General features: G+C 42.7%; 2 protein-coding genes across 5 annotated transcripts; one reads left to right on the top strand and one right to left on the bottom strand.

Moving 5' to 3' along the window:
- The first annotated feature begins 2,715 nt into the window (after positions 1-2,715).
- LOC100836636 (probable starch synthase 4, chloroplastic/amyloplastic) lies at positions 2,716-10,243 on the top strand. Its single transcript, XM_003567981.4, has 16 exons — positions 2,716-2,855; positions 3,468-3,579; positions 4,623-4,698; positions 4,800-5,745; positions 5,891-5,942; positions 6,620-6,742; positions 6,820-6,895; positions 6,972-7,156; positions 7,259-7,450; positions 7,536-7,604; positions 8,080-8,289; positions 8,631-8,756; positions 8,906-9,055; positions 9,302-9,363; positions 9,453-9,528; positions 9,621-10,243. Exons 1-16 carry the CDS (start codon positions 2,716-2,718, stop codon positions 9,789-9,791), a joined length of 2,766 nt encoding a protein of 921 aa, XP_003568029.1. The 3' UTR covers positions 9,792-10,243.
- A 322-nt stretch (positions 10,244-10,565) lies between these two features.
- On the bottom strand, positions 10,566-15,194 carry LOC100841824 (glycerophosphodiester phosphodiesterase GDPDL7). 4 transcript variants are annotated; one of them, XM_010232817.3, is made up of 10 exons: positions 14,386-15,194; positions 14,025-14,147; positions 13,538-13,831; positions 13,228-13,340; positions 12,632-13,133; positions 12,395-12,451; positions 12,020-12,307; positions 11,795-11,934; positions 11,230-11,713; positions 10,566-11,039 (listed from the first exon to the last, which is right to left on the bottom strand). In XM_010232817.3, exons 1-10 carry the CDS (start codon positions 14,429-14,431, stop codon positions 10,780-10,782), a joined length of 2,307 nt encoding a protein of 768 aa, XP_010231119.1. In that variant the 5' UTR covers positions 14,432-15,194; the 3' UTR covers positions 10,566-10,779. The 4 variants fall into 4 exon arrangements, with proteins under 4 accessions (XP_010231119.1, XP_014754681.1, XP_014754680.1 ...); XM_014899195.2 differs by having other exon boundaries at positions 15,089-15,170; XM_014899194.2 differs by having other exon boundaries at positions 14,025-15,194.
- Between the last annotated feature and the right edge of the window lie 4,786 nt (positions 15,195-19,980).

Here is a 19,980-nt window from a genome sequence, read left to right as displayed (position 1 = left end):
TCTAAAAAAATACCATATGTTGGGACTGTGATGTTCTACAAACCTGCAAAATTTCAAGTTCAAAATCAAAAGCATTTGGGAGAAATTAAAAAGAGAAATTTACAATGAATAGTGTCAAACACTGAAAAACCAGTATTCATGCAGAATTTGTCTTTTTCGCTGCTACCAAACGAAATTGAATTTGGACTTGAAGTTTTACACATATATAAAACATCACTTTTCTAACAGATGTGATTTTTTTTAGAATTTTTTAAACTTTTTTCGATGAAGTTTTCACAATTTGCACCGTAGAGGTGGTTTTCACCGGATACTTCACCTAGAAAGAATACATAAATATACGGCTACACTATGGAGACGCATTCCACCTCTTAGATGCCAGCCATCAAATGCTATGTCTAAAGGCAAGACATGGGTCCCAGCTTAGAGAAATATTTGTATCCAAAACCTGTGGATACTCTAGCAAAAAAGAAATATCAGTAACAAGACATCATTTTAGGGCGGCATATCTGGTGAAAACCTTCATTCGGTGCAAACCGTGCAAACTTCAAAACCATGTTTAAAAGTTTCAAAAAACTTCTACAAAAATACCATATGTTGGGAGTGTGATCTTCTACAAACCTGCAAAATTTCAAATTCAAAGTCAAAATCATTTGGAAGGAATTAAAAAGAGAAATTTATGATGAACAGTGTCAGACATTGAAAGATCACTATTCATGCAGAATTTGTTTTTTTTCGCTGCTACCAAATGCCATTGAGTTTGGACTTGAAATTTTGCACATATATAAAACATCACTATTCTAACATATGTAATTTTTTCGAGAATTTTTTGAACCTTTTTCAATAGAGTTTTCACAGTTTATCCCGTAGAGATCGTTTTCACCGGATATTTTGCCTCATTTTAGATCATAGAACTTGTGAATTTGCCTTTACATCACAGCACATCGACGGTCTACGGTGGGTGTTAGACAAGCTTTTTTTTTCAGAGCAAAGGGGGCTCGCCCCTGTTCCATTCATCTTGAGACAAATGAAACAATGTTCAGTTACCACAACAGCTAACGCACTTCGCCGGCCTACAGGTCCTTCTCGCCAACTGTAGTGATTAAGTCCCTGCGATTATTCCCAAGCTCCTACTACGTTTGGCCTTACGCACTAGTCCATTTCGTTGAAATACAGTCTTAAAATTTACTTCCTCCAATTCATAATAACTATCTCAGATTTAATACAACTTTATATTAAATTAGTATAAAATTTAAGACACTTATTATGAATCAGAGAGATCAGTTGTTGACGTCTACAAAATGAAATCGACTTACATCAACGTCTCTGCTCCGGTGCATGCATTTTGTTGATCTCCAAGATTGTCAACTACTCAGGAAGGGGCTAAGTGTTGCTGAACTACGCAACTTCTTCTTGCCTTTGCGGTGAGATATTATTTTCTATTACGTTCTGACTATAGTGGCCATGAATCTCGACTGGATCAAGGCAACCTGCAATCTAGGCTTTTGGAATACTTCTGTTCGTAAACTAATATATCCCAAGGTCAACCGGCGGCTTACTTTGCTTTAGGTATGGTCCGATCCATATTAATTATCAAAATATTACATGTATCTAGATGTTTTTTAGACATAGATACATCTATGTTTAGATAAATTTGAGACAATTAATATGGATCGGAGAAAGTATAAACTTTCCGTAAAAATTAAGGTTACAACACATGGTGTTCTCTTGATGTGTACTCCGTATTGTTTTTCATTCTTGCAAATGGATGTAATGCTAATGAACATCCTCTTTATTTTTGTAACGAGGTTCAGAGAACGGTGTCCTGGATCCAGTGACTCCATTGTCTGGTTGCAGCGGAGATTGAAAACCGCGGACAGGACTAGTTGCAAGAACAACAGTCAAAGATGAAAGAAAAAGAACACCGAGGAGAAAGGAAGGAGACATGGCGACACACCGTAGTTTTAAGTAGCCGGCTAAGCTATAGCCGTTTGAAAAGTGTCCATCCATTCCTCTCCCTTCACAATTTAGCCGTTATGGCCTCATTTAGCTCCGCTATTAGCTGCCGAAGAAACCCGACGCCATCTTACATAGCATGCTATTTAAAACCATACGACGCGCCCACCGAGATCAACTCGTTATAGCGAGGATGTCGTGCAGAACAAAAACACAAGTACATTTCGGAAAACCAGAATAAACATCTTTGTGTTTGAATATCAAGAAACGGGGAAGTTTTTTTTTCCTTTGACCAATCAAGAAACGAAAGAAACGGGGAAGTTTCTGGTTTAAAAAACTTGGAAGCTCACAGGTTTCCGGAGGTGGAGTACATACACCACACGCACAGGCCTGCACGGGTTTTACAGTCACCGACCGAATCAACCTGCGCCGTTCGTTCGCCCACCCGTGCATTGCCATTGCCACCACGAGGACCGTTGGTTCCCCTCCGAGCCCGGCTCCGCCCACTGCCGACTGACGGACTGCCGTCGCGGGCCCCACTTCCACGTGCCCCCTCCGCGCCACGAGTCCAGGCCAGATATAGCCCAAATTCGTTCGGTTCTCCTCCGCCTTCCGCGCGCGCACAAGCAGAGCACGAGGCGCACGCCGCTACCCCCCCGCCCCAAGCTTCCACCCCACTCCACTCCGCCGCTTTCCACAGCCCCGGCCGGCCCCGCCTCAAGCTACAGGATCCCTGCCGAGCACCGAGTACCGACTCCACCTATGGCGTGCGCGTCGGCGGCGGGCGTCGAGGCGACCGCGCTCCTGCTCCCCCGTGCCCGCCTCGCCGCGGCGTCTCCAGTCGCCGCCGGGCATCGCCTCTCCCTGACGCCCCGCCGGACTCGCCAACGCACCAGCCTCAGGTAGTGCCGTTTCGATCGGGCCGTGCCCGTGCGCTTAGGGGAGTCACTGAGTCGTGCTCGTGCCGCCGGCCCCATTCGTCGTAACCACTAGCTATAGACACCGATTGGGGAAGGTGCTCGCGATGTGTTCGATGATATTTGCCTGTGAGAGTGAGATGTACGCTGCTGATATACGAAGCTCTGGGACTCTTACCGTCCTAGTTATCGTTGGACCATCCTTGGGGACTCGTGTTGATCCGTCTCTCCGGTTTGTAGTTGTTGGAAATTACGTGTGTCGTCCAGGAGAAGCGGCATTTTTATTCTTCTGTTCCGTGCTTTGTGCGCGCGAAATGATAAGATCTTGTTCGGTCGATTCAAATCTAGCGTGGATTAGAACCGCCAACGTTTGAGCGTTGACAAATATATATATGGTTGGTAGCGTTTGTTTGTTTGTTTGTTCCGTACGATGATGGCAGCTGCATGCTGGCAAAATGTGCTGGATCGTGTTTGTCGATCATGATCAGATCGTCACAGACATGCCACCGATGTTCCTTACATGCGTAAATTTAATTGTTGGATTCTAGGAAACATGTGTCGAGGGAAGCTGACTTACATTTGTTTGCTGGGTTCTAGGACTGCCGCGCAACGTCCTCAGAAGAGTACAACTGGCGCCGACCCACTTAATGGGGCTAATAATGTCCAGAGAGAGGAAGCGGCGGTTTCCACTGATAAAGAACGACAAAAGGTACCGCATCGTAGTCTTTAGCAATTTGTATGTTTCCAAATCTATTTGTCTGGTCTGACGCAGAGTAATGCGACAATGGATGGCAATTCTTCTTTTTTGAAAGTAACTAACGGGCTTGGCTGGCACTGCAAGGCATTATGTTACGGATTTCTATCTAACTATAACGTAAATATATGAATTAATGTCATTACCTAAATTTATCCACATACACCATTTGCATCTACCTGTTTCCAAGTAAATTTCTCTTGTAGTTTAAGATGACAAAGAAAATCCAATGGTGTAAGCTATACTGTCATTCAATAACATGTATTGTGCTGTTTTATTCACAAGTAAAAACATATTTTTTCTGTTGGAAGGTTCTTCCCCACTCATATACTACCCGATATTTGCGTATTTATTGCATGTTTCATATATGAACTGTCAGGGTCAGCAATTGCTTGTGAGTAATCGATTAGAACTCCCATCATAAGATAGATTTACCATGTAGGTCCAACAAATCAGCAATCTACCAGACTGAAGAGTAAATTAGTGTGGATACATAAAAAAAGAAAAATCTGATGTTGCGCATATTTTTCCATTTACTCCCACGACCTGGGAGACGCCATGGGTCCCCCAGCTGCTGCCATGGCCTTGTCGGTCGTGGCCAGTTGATCGATCTGTTTTTTATTTCAGCTTGCCCCTTGTAACTAAACTTTCTTTCTTATAATCAGATGGCAGTCGACTGCCTTTTCCTAAAAATATATATATTGATGTTAAAAAATCAGGTTATGTTTTTGACAAAAGAAAGCAAAATGCATCTTCATTTAATTACTTAAATAATTATAATGTTCTTAGATAAAGCTATATAGTTGATATTGGCATCTACTCTTTTAATCCAAATGGAAGCCGAGCCCTATTTCTCATGAAACACGCAAGTACAGCTGTTAAAACAAGCTAACATCTGCATCAATTTTATTCTGAAATATCATCACTTTTTTCAGATTGCTCGTATCTGGTACTTTTGTTACTTTTAAGAGTTTCTAGGTTGTGTGATTTCCCCACAGAAATACGACGATGGAGATGGCATATCAAACCTTCAACTGGAAGATTTGGTAGGAATGATACAGAACACAGAGAAGAGTAGGGGATTCCTTCCTTTTAAATATCCTTGAAGTTTCCGTAATGTATAAAGTTTTAAACACGTGCATAATAAACACTAATTTGAAATTTGGTTTTCTTAGATATACTACTTTTGAATCAAGCTCGTCTTCAGGCATTGGAACATGCCGATAAAATTCTTAAAGAAAAGGAAGCCTTGCAGAGGAAGATAACCATTTTGGAGACAAGGTTGTCAGAAACAGATGCGCAACTCAAGCTTTCAGCTGAAGGGAATTTCGATACAGAGATTAATGACTCTCCACTAGTATTGGAGTTTGATGTTCTAAAGGAAGAGAATATGCTACTGAAGGAGGACATAGAGTTTCTTAAAACAAAGCTTATTGAGGTTGCTGAGACAGAGGAGAGTATACTCAAATTGGAGAAAGAACGTGCTCTTTTAGATGCTTCCCTTAGGGAGCTGGAGTCTAGGTTTATAGCTGCCCAGGCAGATACGTTGAAACTTGGTCCTCGGAAATATGATACCTGGTGGGATAAAGTAGAAAAATTGGAAGATTTGCTTGAGAACACAGCAAACCAAGTAGAGCATGCTGCTATGATATTGGACCACAATCATGATCTGCAGGACAAGCTTGACAAATTACAAGCGTCACTGCGAGCAGCAACTATATCAAAGTTCTCTTGTGATCTTGTTGATCTTTTGCAGCAAAAGGTAAAATCAGTAGAAGAACGCTTCCAAGCATGTAATCATGAAATGCATTCTCAAATTGAACTGTATGAACATTCAATAGTGGAATTTCATGAGACTCTTAGCAAACTAATAGAGGAAAGTGAGAAAAGATCACTGGAGAATTTCACAGGAAACATGCCTTCGGAATTATGGAGCAGAATTTCCCTTTTGATTGATGGGTGGTTACTGGAAAAGAAAATATCCTACAATGATGCAAATATGTTGCGAGAAATGGCTTGGAAAAGGGATAGTCGTCTTCGAGAAGCATACTTGTCATGCAGAGGTACAGAAAACGGGGAAGTTATGGACAAATTTATTAAGATGGCACTACCAGGAACCAGGTACGCTTTCTTATTTGGTATAATGAGAAAAACCTGTTTATATAAATAACTTGTGCTTTGAAAAAGTAGCCCAGTAATCTTTTTTCTTTCGAGATTGAGAAAAAAAATTCAAGATTGACTCAGTAATCTTTATTGGTTAATGCAGTTCTGGTTTGCACATTGCCCACATAGCAGCAGAGATGGCTCCTGTTGCAAAGGTGACTTTTGATATTTAATTGAGCCTTCCATAAGTGCAGTAGAAATTTGACTGCGTCCTTGCATCTTTCGATAAGTTGCTAGGAAGTATTAACTAATAGTTAGAGATAACACCATTGTTATAAGTACTAATATTCTGTAAATTAATAAATCTGACACTGTTGAATGTGTGTTCTACTGAAATATTGAGTTTTCATGTTTCTACAAAGGCATAAGCTTGACATTGGCACTAGTAAATAAATTGTCTAAAAGCTGCAAAGGTTTTTTTTCCGTCAATCTTATGCCTGTAAGGCATTAATTGATTGATCTCCTCCAGCTGAATTATATTTTGAGATGACTTGATATTTAGTAAACTACTGATGTGACTAATTGTTTTGGAACCTGATTTTTTTCTATTCTGATTTTTTTTAAATTAAATACTACTACCTCCGTTCCGGTATATGGGGCCCCAACGGATCCCTAGGTTAAAGATTTAACTAATTTAACATGATTTTCATATCACAAAAATTATACCATTAGGAAATAGAACATTTGAAGTTTCTAATGATATAATTTTTGTGATATAAAACTCATGTTACATTAGTTAAATTTTCAACCTAGGTATGCGTGGGGGCCCCATAAACCGGAACGGAGGGAGTATGATTCATCTTTCATCTTGCTTACATGCATGACTGTTTAGGTTGGTGGCCTGGCAGATGTGATATCTGGTCTTGCGAAGGCACTTCAGAAAAAAGGGCATCTAGTAGAGATCATTCTTCCCAAATATGATTGCATGCAGCTTGACCAAGTTAACAATCTTAAGGTATGTAGCATCTTGCTTATTGATGTTTGTGGTAGGATCTTTTGTTCAGGTGAGATTGCTAACTTGTGATCCTGCAGGCTTTAGATGTTCTTCTGCAGTCCTATTTCGAAGGAAGTATGTTCAACAACAAAATATGGACCGGGACTGTTGAAGGTTACAGGCAACTCTCAGCTGTACCGTTGTATAAAACTTAAATCTGCGTTGACTTAACTAAAATTAGCATATGCAGGCCTTCCTGTCTATTTTATCGAGCCACAGCATCCATCAAAGTTCTTTTGGAGGGCGCAGTACTACGGAGAGCATGATGACTTTAAACGGTTTTCGTACTTCAGCCGTGCGGCACTAGAATTACTTTACCAATCCGGGAAGAAAGTTGATATAATCCACTGCCATGACTGGCAAACTGCATTTGTCGTAAGTGGCAAATATCACTTGGCAGCATTGGCTAATATTCTGCAGAATTGATTTTATTTTTCTTAGTTGAATGTACTAAGTTATTTTTTATTTAAATTTCAGGCACCTCTTTATTGGGATGTATATGCAAATCTGGGATTCAACTCAGCTAGAATTTGCTTCACCTGTCATAACTTTGAATATCAAGGAACTGCTCCAGCTCGTGATTTAGCATGGTGCGGCCTTGATGTTGAGCACCTAGATAGACCAGACAGGATGCGGGACAATTCACATGGAAGAATAAATGTTGTTAAGGTATCAACTATCACACTGTAACAATAGATTTGGAACTCAAACTTCACTGCTATGATATGAATGATGCCGGTCTGGATTTGTTCAGGGTGCAATTGTGTATTCCAACATCGTGACAACTGTATCACCAACATATGCACTTGAGGTTCGCTCAGAGGTAGTATTTCTTATTTATGCCATGTGCACTTGATTGACTGCTTTTCAACTGTCCTTTGTATTATTCATAATTCCATAGTAGCCTTATACTGCTGAGATCCATGTGCTAAAAATAGATTTACTAGGATTTGAAATTTCTAAGTTTGTCCCTCATTGAGTCAAAATGGTTAATTATTGGAGGCAAACTTTTCTGGAAGAGGAAGGCCAGAAATTGGACAAGTCGTGGAAACTAATAGGCATACTTACTGTAGCCTTTCTTTGATAAGTACTGATAGGCATATTTAGTGATGTTTCTCCAAGGACTAGACACTAAGAGTTGTGTATAGACCATAGAGGCCTCTACTGGTCCTGGTTTTTCTGCTTACCGTTAGTTCAACATGTCTTAATCTGCATCTCCGCTGCTAGTTCATTTTAATTTTTCAACTCGTAAGGAAAAAAATCAGCAATCTTTTCGTTGATAAAGCTCTGGTTCCCAGGGAGGGCGTGGACTCCAAGATACACTTAAAGTACATTCCAGGAAATTTCTTGGGATACTTAATGGAATCGACACAGACACATGGAACCCTTCCACAGATAGGTATCTCAAGGTTCAATATAATGCTAATGATCTCCAGGGAAAGGCAGCAAACAAAGCAGCCCTTAGGAAGCAGCTAAATCTGGCTTCTGCATATCCTTCCCAGCCACTGGTACGATTTTCAATCCTCTCAAGTCCCAGGTCTCAACTACCGGTAAACTGTTTATGTGAAGGTTCACCTTGTGCTTCAATTTGAAGATTTTCCTTCCCTTTTTCCGTCGCTTTTGTTTATGGGGTAGTCTGTAATCAATATTAGCTATCTGGTCTGAAATGAATTATGGCAGTGGTATCCCGTTTTTCAATTCTTTTGTTCAGTCAGCTAATGTCATGATCTGATCCCCCTGTTGTTATATGCACTTAGGCTATTGTCTCTCTTTGATTTATTGTCTCCTTCATTTGTCTTGGAAACTTGACATCCAATATTAACTACGTAAACAAAATTTCCTCAAGCAGGTTGGTTGCATCACAAGGCTAGTTCCTCAGAAGGGTGTACATCTGATCAGGCATGCAATATACAAAACAGCTGAATTAGGAGGACAGTTTGTCCTTCTGGGTTCAAGTCCCGTACCACACATTCAAGTGCGTCATATATCTGTGCAGTTAATTTGATCAGATTCGAGTCTCCAAAATAATATAGCAGAGCACATTTCACCACCTCATGAATAATTTAGCACCTCTTTGCGTATAGTTCAACAGTGAACATATTTGTGTTTTTATTTGTTTCACAGAAAGAGTTTGAAGGTATTGCGGACCATTTTCAGAACAACAATAATATCCGGCTGATTTTGAAGTATGATGATGCTTTGTCTCACTGTATATATGCTGCTTCTGACATGTTCATTGTTCCGTCTATATTTGAGCCATGTGGCCTCACCCAGGTTTGCCTTTCTTGTATCCATACTTACATGATAAGTAGTAATTAAGTACAAATATAGGAAGCAGATACGTTTATCATGATACATAGTCTGCTTCGGTTACTGAAAATATTCTTTGATCGTCTTGATCATTTGACATCTTTCTAGAAGTAACTAAGCAAGTGCAAGTCTGACCTGTTTTGCTTCTATTTGATATCTGACGTGTGGTTACCTTCTGGTTTGCAATTATGACCCGTCTCATATCCACAGATGATAGCCATGAGATATGGTTCTGTGCCCATCGTTCGAAAAACTGGTGGATTGAATGACAGGTAAATTGTCAACCAACTGTTTCTCCAAATATCACCGTCTCATTAAGTCAAGTATAATGGGGCACATGCATGGTGCTTTGTGATTTCAGTGTCTTTGACTTTGATGATGAAACAATACCTATAGAAGTGCGAAATGGCTTTACATTTGTCAAGGCTGATGAGCAGGTGAGTCTTGGTTCCACACATAGCCTAAAAATGGAAAATTGGAATTTATGGTTCCTTGCAGACACAACTCATTTGGATGTTCATTTTGACAGGGTTTGAGCAGTGCAATGGAAAGGGCATTCAACTGCTACACAAGAAAACCCGAGGTCTGGAAACAGTTAGTGCAGAAAGATATGATGATAGATTTCAGCTGGGACACTTCAGCTTCGCAGTACGAAGACATCTACCAAAGAGCAGCAGCTCGAGCGAGGGCAGCAGCGTGAGCACAGACAGTTTCCTGATGCTTCCATGCCCTCTCCCTGACGCTCTGCTTGATCCTGCAATTCTTTGTGCTGCTGTAACGCATTATGCTTCACTACTATGCTCCAAAAATAGCATAATGCACAGCTCCTAATGAAAATCAGGAGATCAGAAAACAGAATCATATAGGAAGTCAAGGATGTTCTATGCTGCACCTGTTGTGCAGGCAACTGTCTCGGCCCCATGTTAGTGCGAAGAATATCTGGTTATAGGTGACTATTTACTGAGGGTTGAGGCAGAACTCAAAAGGCCAAAAGCTGGAAGAATGGGTTGATCATGTGTCTAAGATGGAATAGGTACTGTGAACTGACAAGATTGTAGTATGTGCTATGCTCTTCGCACAGATTGATGTAAATTGTAACTCGTATATATCAGCGCATGGTGGTATTATGTTTGAGTGGAAAATCTTTTGATCCGTGAGATTGATTAAGAAATTCAGAGATCATCAGCGCGTGGTGGTATTATGTTGAGTGGACAATCTTTTGATCCGTGAGATTGATTAAGAAATTCAGAGATCCGAGCCATACCGCAAATGAGGCTTTCTTGAGAAAATATGAGGTCCGATTGTCTTGTATGGCTGGCGTTATTACGAACCATGGTGTTACATGTGAGCACTACAAGTTGGTTTCTAGTAGTTTCTAGACATTGCTCCGCTAACTTGCCAGCGATGGTCCAAGAGAAGTATAGTGTCATCTGACTCGATGATTCTCCATTTATTGTACCTCTGGCTATCTTGGTGGACGATGTAACCCTTATTTAGAGCAATAAATTTGCCCAAAGTCTAAAGAAAAAAGTTTGCCGGCGATGTTCCAATATTTAACAGGCAGTGTTGTTCTAGTGCTGTGTGTTTACTATGTAATGTACAACGAAATTCCAGCAGTGAATTTTGCAAAGAGTGGCCTGATATTGCCATACAGAGTCAAAAGTATCAGCAACATGTGCCATGGCAATTCATCCTTCGGCGGCCAGGTTAGCGGTGTAGTCAGCTTTCGCTTTCGCCACCGGAGCCAGACGGCAGCGGCTGGTCCGGAACTGCGGCTGGCTCGTGCACAATGGCAGTGGCGGGTCCAGAATATCAGCAGGTTGGAGCATCGGCGCTGGAGGTGGCGCTGGAGGCACCAAACCAACGGCAGCCAGCTTGACCAATTCACCGGCACTTGCAGGGTGGATTATGAAGCTCAGGTTCCGTTCCACATCGCTGCACGGGCTCTCTGCAATTCATTCAGAGAAGAGATCAAAACAAAAGTGTTAGGCTGACATTTTGTGGAAGCTATGTTGTCAAGTAGATTTGACAGAGGCCTGCTGTTGGAGCTCTTGCTTAGAAACTCTTTGGTGTAGCTCCAATATGGATCTGTTCAATGTGAATTTCATAGTGTTGATCAAGCAGATACTACTACTTACTGAAGTATGCAGCTGCAGTGCCAGGGAACTCGGTTACAAGCCCATCAGCAACCACTGACCAAGTGTCTGTAGCGATTTCAATCATCGGGTCAGCCCAGTAGTCGAACGCGAGGTTCATGAACTCATTCTTCAGAACACCGACGTACACTTCCATTTTCGCATCGTGCAGCCTTTTAACCAAAGCATCGGTGAACCCCGACAGGAAGTAGCCATTGATCCTAGTGGCCGAGCTCCGTCTGAGCTTCACTGCATTTGCAATCTCCTTGATCTCAACCACCGAAGGCTTGGAAACATCGCCGATATCGAATTCAATCGTGAGGACCCTCTTGAACTTGGGGAACTTCTTGAATGCTGCAAGCACTGGGGTCTCCTCCGACTGTATGAGCACATGCTGCTTGGTCTCTTTGTCATAGCCGGAATTGGCCAGTGCATCAGAGATTGCACCCACCACATCAAGACCTATGGTTGCCAGGTATGGAGCATGCTGCACTCAGTACAAGTCCTCTGTTCAGTTCAACAGAATGACAGAGATAATGGGAGCGAGCAAATGATTTAACATAGCTACCTCTATCCCAATAAGTATACCGGAGACGTTGCTGCTTTTTGCATAATCAAGGAACTCGTCCAATGTCAAAAGTTTGCCAGCGTTCTTCGCAGCAGGATTTCGTTCCAGGCGTTCCTCCGAGAATGGACCGATAAGGTTGGCTGATCCGGCAAACAACAACATATGAGATTGATGTTAGTGCATGCAGATCTTTGGAGTAAAGGAAGAATGCATGTTATCTCGTACGTTTCAAGGTTTGGATCTCGCTCCATGAGAGGTCAAACGAGAAAATGCCAGATTTGTTCTGTATCTCATTGACAATGTTAGATTTTGCCGCGAAAGCGTTGCCTGCTGTCGTGCTGCAGTTGAGATCTGTAGAGCCCAGGCAGAAGGGGACCCCGTCTTTTGACATCCGAACCCAGCAGTCTATTATGTCTGCACCGTCTTTCACCGCTTGTTGGTAGGCAAGGTCTGTACTATCTGAGAAGATGCCACTCGCGCCGTTGTGGGTTATGATCAGTGGCCTGGTTTTTTCTGATGAGTGGAGAAATCAGTGCATTGTATTGAAGGATGGTGGAAGTTAACAAAGTGACACTGAAGCAGGAAAAAATGCCAGCTTACTTGCATTTCCAGGAGGAGGAAGAGCATATGAATTATTCTTGGTATGTGCAAAACAAGCTGCAATTAAGAATCCTCGTCAACAGTTTGTCAAGGAATAAATAATCATAATCATGATGATGATGGTGATAAATCGTATGTGTATGTTCCTATCATGTGCAAAGCAACATTTCAGGTTTCTCATGGATATCCATTAGTTTAAGCTCCTTTCAGCACGGCACGAATTTTTTTAGTTCTTACCTACGGCTTCCGACGCAGTGGGTGAGAAATCCGTTAACAAGCCGTCAACAGAGAAGTCTGAATTATCTATGAACTGCAAGTATTCCGCACTGGGATCAAAGCTGTAGTTGTGACTCAAATTGGGATCATCATTGGCAAATCCATATGCATGCACTTCCAGTCCTATGGCATGGGCGTCTTTGACCAGACTAGTAGATGGCTCCAAGTACTTATCCTTATTCTGTGGCCAAATTTGATGCTTGTGGACAAGAATCCCTGATGCATAGGCCTTGATGGACTTTAGGTCTTTCAGAAGTTCTCCATATGTTTTCCTGGTGGAAGGCTCCACAACATCTTCACGGAGGAACCGTAAAATTAGCTTAGTTTTGCTTCTGAGCTTTCCACTGAGGCTTTTCAATAATGCCACTTCTGGTGAGGAGACGTAAGTGACGGAATATTCCTCTGGTAGTCCTAATATGTAGTCTTCAGTACTTAATCCGTGCTCCAGATAAAACAAATCGTACTGAAGAAAATATGAATCTGTATTAGATAGGGAACAAGGTGCGGTAGAAAAAAAGACCTTGTGAATCCATGAATGCTAATTAAATCACAATTACCTCCACATTAACCCAAATATGAGGATGTTGGATCTGGTCAACTAAATCACCAAGTGACCACATTCTCAATATGCCATCGAATATATTTGAGCGAGCGTAGTCATCCTGAATCACTGAGTGATGATCAAACCACATGACAAGTCAATACTTTGCAGAATCTAAATGGCATCACTTCCAGGGCTCCATTTGAACAAAATTGTGTTTTTTAAAATCAATTTTACAGTTGCTAACTTCATCATGGAGCACAGATGAAGTAATTAAATTTCAGGGTCTGGGGTTTCAAGATATCCAAGAGTTATTTTCTACTCACCGTTGATACTATACAGCTCATTTGATCCAAAATCCACAGAGAACCATCCATAAAGATCTTCTCCATTCACGTTGTATGTCGAGGCCCTGTCAGGGTATTCCCGAGAAATTAGTGTTGAATTCTCAAGTCTCAGTTCTCTTCTGCAGAAGCCCACACCATTTTTGGAGAACTGCAGATCGCAGTACAGAACGACATCAGGCAAGCTAGCTTCCACTGCAAAGCGGTATGCAAACTTGGTTGACTCGGGAAATAAGCCAGAGAACCCTCCACGGGCAACGACTAGAGGAGGACCACCTGTAGGACAGTACTACAAAGGTTAGCAGCGTGTTGGTATGGCAGGCAAGCCAGAATGCATGAACAATTGAAAAAACAACCTTTCTAATTCATCTTCCTCTAATACAAGACACATTTTCACATGTGGTCAATGAAAAAAAAAACTCTTCGATTCAAAATTCAGCAAAAGAAGAACAAAAGGCAAGATGTTTACCATCCAAAGTCAGCCATTCTGGTACCCGAGGATCCAAAGCAGCATTGGCTCCATTGAGAAGTAAAAGGATCAAGAGCACAAGAGGATATCTTGCACCCATTCGGATCAGAAACGAGCACCCTACTGCATAGCATAACATTTTTGTGAGATCCAGGCAAACATATGTAAGTATCATACGTTTACAAAAGATAGAGCATAGACAAATCTCTGGTTCTTCAAGCATCGGTTCAGATAATAATAAGAGAGAAACAAATAGTTGCAGAAATTAAGGGGAAAAAAATAACAGCGTCTCACCAAAGTTTGGGTAAATTCAGGATCCAAATTTATGCGTAATGGAGCAGGTTTGAGGAAAGAAATGTACCTCCGTCGAAGCTACAGGAATAAATTGTGGAGAGGAGGCAGGGCATGCAAAGGTCTCTAAATCAGACTGTGGAGAGGAGGCAAAAGAGGAGGCAGAAGACAAGGGTAAAAGCTTCTAAAAATAGGGGCCTCCCGAACGACGGACACCTTCTGACATGGAAAATCTCATCTCTATTCTCTATGGAGAGTCTCTTCTCCACCTCAGTCAGAAAACCTTCACTTTAAAAAAAAGTAGAAAAAGACTTTTCAAACCATTGATGGAGAGAAGCAGTGCTTCATCCAACCCAACCCAAGGATCTTAGATGAGATGTCCTGGACATTTTCAGTATCTTGTCTATGCGTCCTTGCTAAATTTGCAAAGCTATTCACATAACTCTGCATATGCTCTGATTGCACAGGAGACAAATATTAGATAAATTAGACCAACAAACAAAGAGCAGCTAATTTTAAGAAATCCAGCAATGAACAGCAACAATTGGTCATAGGAACAGACACGGTCAGCACTGGATCTGAGGCTTTTGGCCCGGGCCTTAGGAGGGACGGGAATGGATGAGCGACGCACGGGCCTTAGGCGGGGACAGGAGGGGTGCGGCGGCAGAGCAGCCCCTGGGGAAGAGCGGCGGAAGTGGCGAGAGTCGGAGGGCGGAGGCAACAGGGACATGGGTGAGGGAAGACCCACGGAGAGGTGGAGAGGATGCACTGACATCGGATTCCCGCCACCGGCCGACGACGGGGGCGAAGGCGAGGCGAGGCGGTGGTGACCGGCGGATGGCGAAACGGCGTAGGAAAACCGAACCGGATTAATGTGTCTCCTTTTTTTTTTACATATTTCAGCAATATATAGGTAATTTCAAACAAAACTTCTACTCGCAGGTTGATAAACAAAAAGGACAAATTCTTTATCAAAAAGTGCCTAATTCAAAATATATTATTCATCTGTTATTTGTTCGTATTTTGTGTGAGATAGCAGGTAGATGCAAACTTTATTTTTGACTTTGTCAAATATCTTTGAAGTTTACTGAACTTCTGACATTAGTCCAATCATTTACCCCGGTTTATATCAGAATTTAGAGTTAAATGCATTGCAGGTCTAAAAGTATTGGCGTAGTGTCATCTAGGTCCTAATAGTATGAAAATGCAGTTTTGAGTTCTAAAAGTATTTTAAGTGTGTCACCGGCGGTCCTAAGCACGTCGGAGTAGGTCTGACCTGCCCACGTGTCATGTTGACCAATTTTAACCGGCCACGTAGGATTAATAAAGGGGAGTTAAAATTGCATTCTGTCCCCCTAGAAATACCCCGGCCTCATCACCTCCGGCACCGCCATCACCATCCCCCCTTCTTCTTCCTCTCCTCAGCACAGCAGCACCCAGTACAGCAGCCTGCGCTACTTCCCGGCGGACGGCAACAAGTACTGCTACACCCTCAAGGTTACCACCTGCACCCGCTACCTCCTTCGGGCCACCTTCCTCTACGCCAACTTCCTCCACGACCATGGCGGCGGCACCGACGACGGCGTCATCTTCTCGGAGTTCGACCTCTACCTGGGCGCCACCTGCTGGTCCACCATCGTCATCTACGACGACTCCCGAATCATCACCCGCGAATCCATCGTCCTCACGCCTTCTGACGCCCTCTCCGTCTACCTCTCCAACGCACCACGAGACAGCCTTTCATCTCCACGCTCGAGCTCCGTCCACTAAAAGACAGCCTCTACCACACCCCCGGCACCACCAACGTCTCCACGCGGAACCCAATCCACGTTGCCACCAACGAGCGCCCACCGGAGAAGGTGATGCAGACGGCCGTCGTGGGACCCCTTGAGGAGCTCACCTACCGGCTCAACCTCAACACATTCCCGGGGGACGGCTGGGCCTTCTCCTACTGCCCTTTCTTAATCCTACATGGCCGGTTAAAATGGGTCAACATGACACGTCTACGGGTCAGACCTTCTCCGGCGTGCTTAGGACCACCGGTGACACACTGAAAGTACTTTTAGGAACCAAAACTGCATTTTCATACTATTAGAACCTAGATGACACAACACCAATACTTGTAGGACCTCCCGTGCATTTAACTCCAGAATTTAACATACTCCTTCTGTCACATATTAAATGATTCAAATTTGTCCAAATATGGAATTATCTATACCAAAAAACATCTAGGTACATGTAATATTTCGTCATTTAATATGGGATGGAGGGAGTACTAAGTTATTCTTGACATTCACATTGTCACAAAGCTCTACTGGATGTCAATAAAAATATATTCATTTTTCATTTTTTGTTGCTTAGACTATTCACATCTTAACACATGTTATAAGAGACGTCTTTATGGTTTTTATAAACTTTATGTTCGACTGATCTCTAGATGCGAGTTTAGATTTCGTAAAAACAACATGCGCTACATAAATTGTCAGAATACACAAAAAAGAAGGCTAGACTATGAAGAGCTTCCTCCAAGTGAGAAGAAAACAACCGATCCTCTTATAGGATCGAGGGTGAAAGAGAATCGATTCAATCGATCCAACGTATATAGATACAGGCGATTACTGTTCAAGATCATTAGGCTGTGCATTTGTAATCCACGGTTTAAACTTGGATCCCATGATTTGCATGTGCATTTAGAAAATTCAAGATAAAAGCTACAACTGCAATAACTGAGAGACGGAGATAAAATTATATCAGTATGAAAGGCAAGTCCAAGGTCAAGGACATGACGTCCGTTTGGGCATCTCCAAGAATGATCCTTTATTTGTCTCATTAATCCATTTGAGAGAGCAAAATATTAGAAGCCAACATTTGTCTTCTTCATGAGTCCTTGACATGTAGGTTCAAACGGACAAACAGATAAGCATCCGTTGTTCTCTCCGAATTTAAGGACAAAATAAAGGGTGTGGACAAACTTCAGACCTCGATAGGTTTATGGTCTTTTTGCAATCGGAAAGATTTTGAAGTTTGAAGCTGCCTTTCAAAATGCACTCAAGATTTATCGAATGAGAAATTAAATTAAATGGATTGGGACAGCTGCGCAACGCGAGATGCAGCCGCCGCTGTGTGCATAGTCGGTCGCAGTCGTCCATATCCTGAGCCGGAGTCGGCACACGCACACCGCTTGCCGACTTCTCCCTCTTCCTCTCCAACATTCCTCGCCAACTTTAATTCGTCGCGAAGAGCACCGCGCATCCGCCATGGCGCTCCTCCTCCCCACCCTCCCCCGCACGGCGCGTCTCGCGCTCCTCTCCTCCGCCGCCCCGCGGGCCTACTCCTACTCCTCGTCCGTGGCGCCCTACGGCGGGGCGCCGGCGCCGGCGCCGATGTCGAAGGCGGCGGAGTTCGTTGTCTCCAAGGTGGACGACCTGGTGAACTGGGCCCGGAGGGGCTCCATCTGGCCCATGACGTTCGGGCTGGCCTGCTGCGCCGTGGAGATGATGCACGCGGGGGCCTCGCGCTACGACTTCGACCGCTTCGGCGTCATCTTCCGCCCTTCCCCGCGCCAGTCCGACTGCATGATCGTCGCCGGCACGCTCACCAACAAGATGGCGCCCGCCCTCCGCAAGTCCGAATTCGTTTGAAACTTGTGTTTTGTTTGCTGTGGTTGTTCAGATTTTTTTGTTGTTCTGTTTCCGAAAAATTATTTTGTGCATATGGCAAGTTCATTTCAATTAACTACTCCTGTCCTGACTGGAAGGTGTTTCTTCAAATGTGAAGCTGACATTTTTTATCTTTGCCAGGGTTTATGACCAGATGCCGGAGCCCCGATGGGTGATCTCGATGGGCAGCTGCGCCAACGGCGGTGGATACTACCACTACTCCTACTCCGTCGTGCGCGGGTGCGACCGGATCGTCCCCGTGGACATCTTCGTCCCCGGGTGCCCTCCGACCGCCGAAGCTCTGCTCTACGGCGTCCTGCAGCTGCAGAAGAAGATCAACAGGCGCAAGGATGTCCTTCACTGGTGGGAAAAGTGAATCGAAGAACTTCCTTCCCATGGGTTCATCTCTGCTGCATATCTACTGTGTTTTATCTTGGTCTGGCCAGCAAACGTGCCGTGGTAGCTGCTGTGTGCTGGCGCCTACCCTGCTTCACGGTTCACGAACAAGCCGCTGCTGGTTGAACTGTTGGTGCTTGAGTAGTCTGTACTGTAACCTATGATATGTAGAACCGTGTACTGTATTATAGAACCGTGTATACTGTATTGTATCGCATCTATGGTATGTAGAACTGATGCGTTATGTTTTTCATGCGTTGTGAGCGCAACTGTTCGATGTTTTGCTTCAGCAGTCTCGGGTAGAATTGCTCTGTAAGGTTGTGACGCAGAACTGTCTTTATTTGCCATGGAGGAGCAATGAGTGTTAATTATATAGGTGTGGCTATTTGTAAGTCACCTGATGTTTTTTCTTCTAAAAACGAGTTTTAAATATCAATCGACGTTTCAAAGCCGTTGGATTAAAATCTGAGGGTCATCCACGTTCTCTCATCTCTCACTTGCTATCGTTGGATTAAGATCCGATGGCTAACATGTCGATTGATCTCTAACTAAAAAATGGACGACTTATCAATAGCAAAACCGTAGACGCTTTTGGGTATAGACACATTCATACTTGGGCAAATTTGAGTGACTTAATATGAAACGGAGGGAGTATATTACTTCGAAATGTAACCATGGTTATTGTTTTACATTGGAATATGCTAGTAAGACATCGGGAAAATATGTCAAAATTAAGAGAGCAAGAAAAAGGGCTGGACAAATTCTTATGCCTCAGTCAACAGATCATAAACCTTAACAGCTCGTTTGGCACCCATCATTTAGGCCTAGAATTCTAGAATTTATTTTGAATTATAAAAACCAACTTATTTGGTTGGCAAGGAATTGGTCACGGGAATTCAATCTCAAATTACATGGAGTCACACTGTAACTAGCTCCAATTCCTTTCTAAAAACCATCATTTCTCTGGAATTTTCTCTCACTCTAAATCCATGTGGTAGACTGGTAGACAACATGATTTTTGAACTTGGAATTGAAGAAATGAAATGAATAGATGGATGCCAAATGAGCTGTAATAAGAAAAGTGTGCATCTAGTTAACTTTTGTTAAATAAGAATCAGTGCTCAACGTCATTGACTTAGACGTAAGAGTATCTATATCAACTTAGAAATAACCACGAATCTAGGAACAAAATCTGTTTGACCAATGCTGAGGTTGATTATGATAATTGTGCTCGTGCATTTTTGCTTAATCAATAGTTTGCCTCTAACTTTAATACTCTAGTGTGGCTATTTTTCTACTACATTTATGAACAAGGCTTGGTTGATCACAATCCATACTTAACCTATGCTTGGATATATTTATGTAACCATGAGCTTGACCCATCTCTAGCTCTACACTCGGCGCTTGCAGTTTACTATCTAAACGCACATGCTTTGTACTCCCTCCGTTCCAAAATAAGTGACTTGGATTTGTATAAGGGATTTGTATAAATTCTTATACAAATCCACTTCCAAAATAAGTGACTTGGATTTGTATAAATCCACGTCACTTATTTTGTGAAGTATTTTTTATTTTGCGGGTAATGCACGCGCTTTGTTACCTATCCAAAA

This window comes from Brachypodium distachyon, chromosome 2, assembly GCF_000005505.3.
Source record: "Brachypodium distachyon strain Bd21 chromosome 2, Brachypodium_distachyon_v3.0, whole genome shotgun sequence".
NCBI lineage: Eukaryota > Viridiplantae > Streptophyta > Magnoliopsida > Poales > Poaceae > Brachypodium > Brachypodium distachyon.
Note: the sequence above shows the minus strand (reverse complement) of the source record. Positions and strands in the feature narration are given on the sequence as shown.

Bases quoted from the DNA above. Each gene is read 5' to 3' on its own strand.
- LOC100836636 (XM_003567981.4), top strand. From the start codon at position 2,716: ATGGCGTGCGCGTCGGCGGCGGGCGTCGAGGCGACCGCGCTCCTGCTC. The intron at 6,896-6,971 runs GTTACAGGCAAC...TAGCATATGCAG, and splicing joins ATGGACCGGGACTGTTGAAG to GCCTTCCTGTCTATTTTATC. The intron at 9,529-9,620 runs GTGAGTCTTGGT...TCATTTTGACAG, and splicing joins TTGTCAAGGCTGATGAGCAG to GGTTTGAGCAGTGCAATGGA.
- LOC100841824 (XM_014899194.2), bottom strand. From the start codon at position 14,247: ATGCTTGAAGAACCAGAGATTTGTCTATGCTCTATCTTTTGTAAACGT. The intron at 13,341-13,537 runs GTGAGTAGAAAA...ATCATCACTCAG, and splicing joins TGAGCTGTATAGTATCAACG to TGATTCAGGATGACTACGCT. The intron at 12,308-12,394 runs GTAAGCTGGCAT...TCCACTCATCAG, and splicing joins TCCTCCTCCTGGAAATGCAA to AAAAAACCAGGCCACTGATC.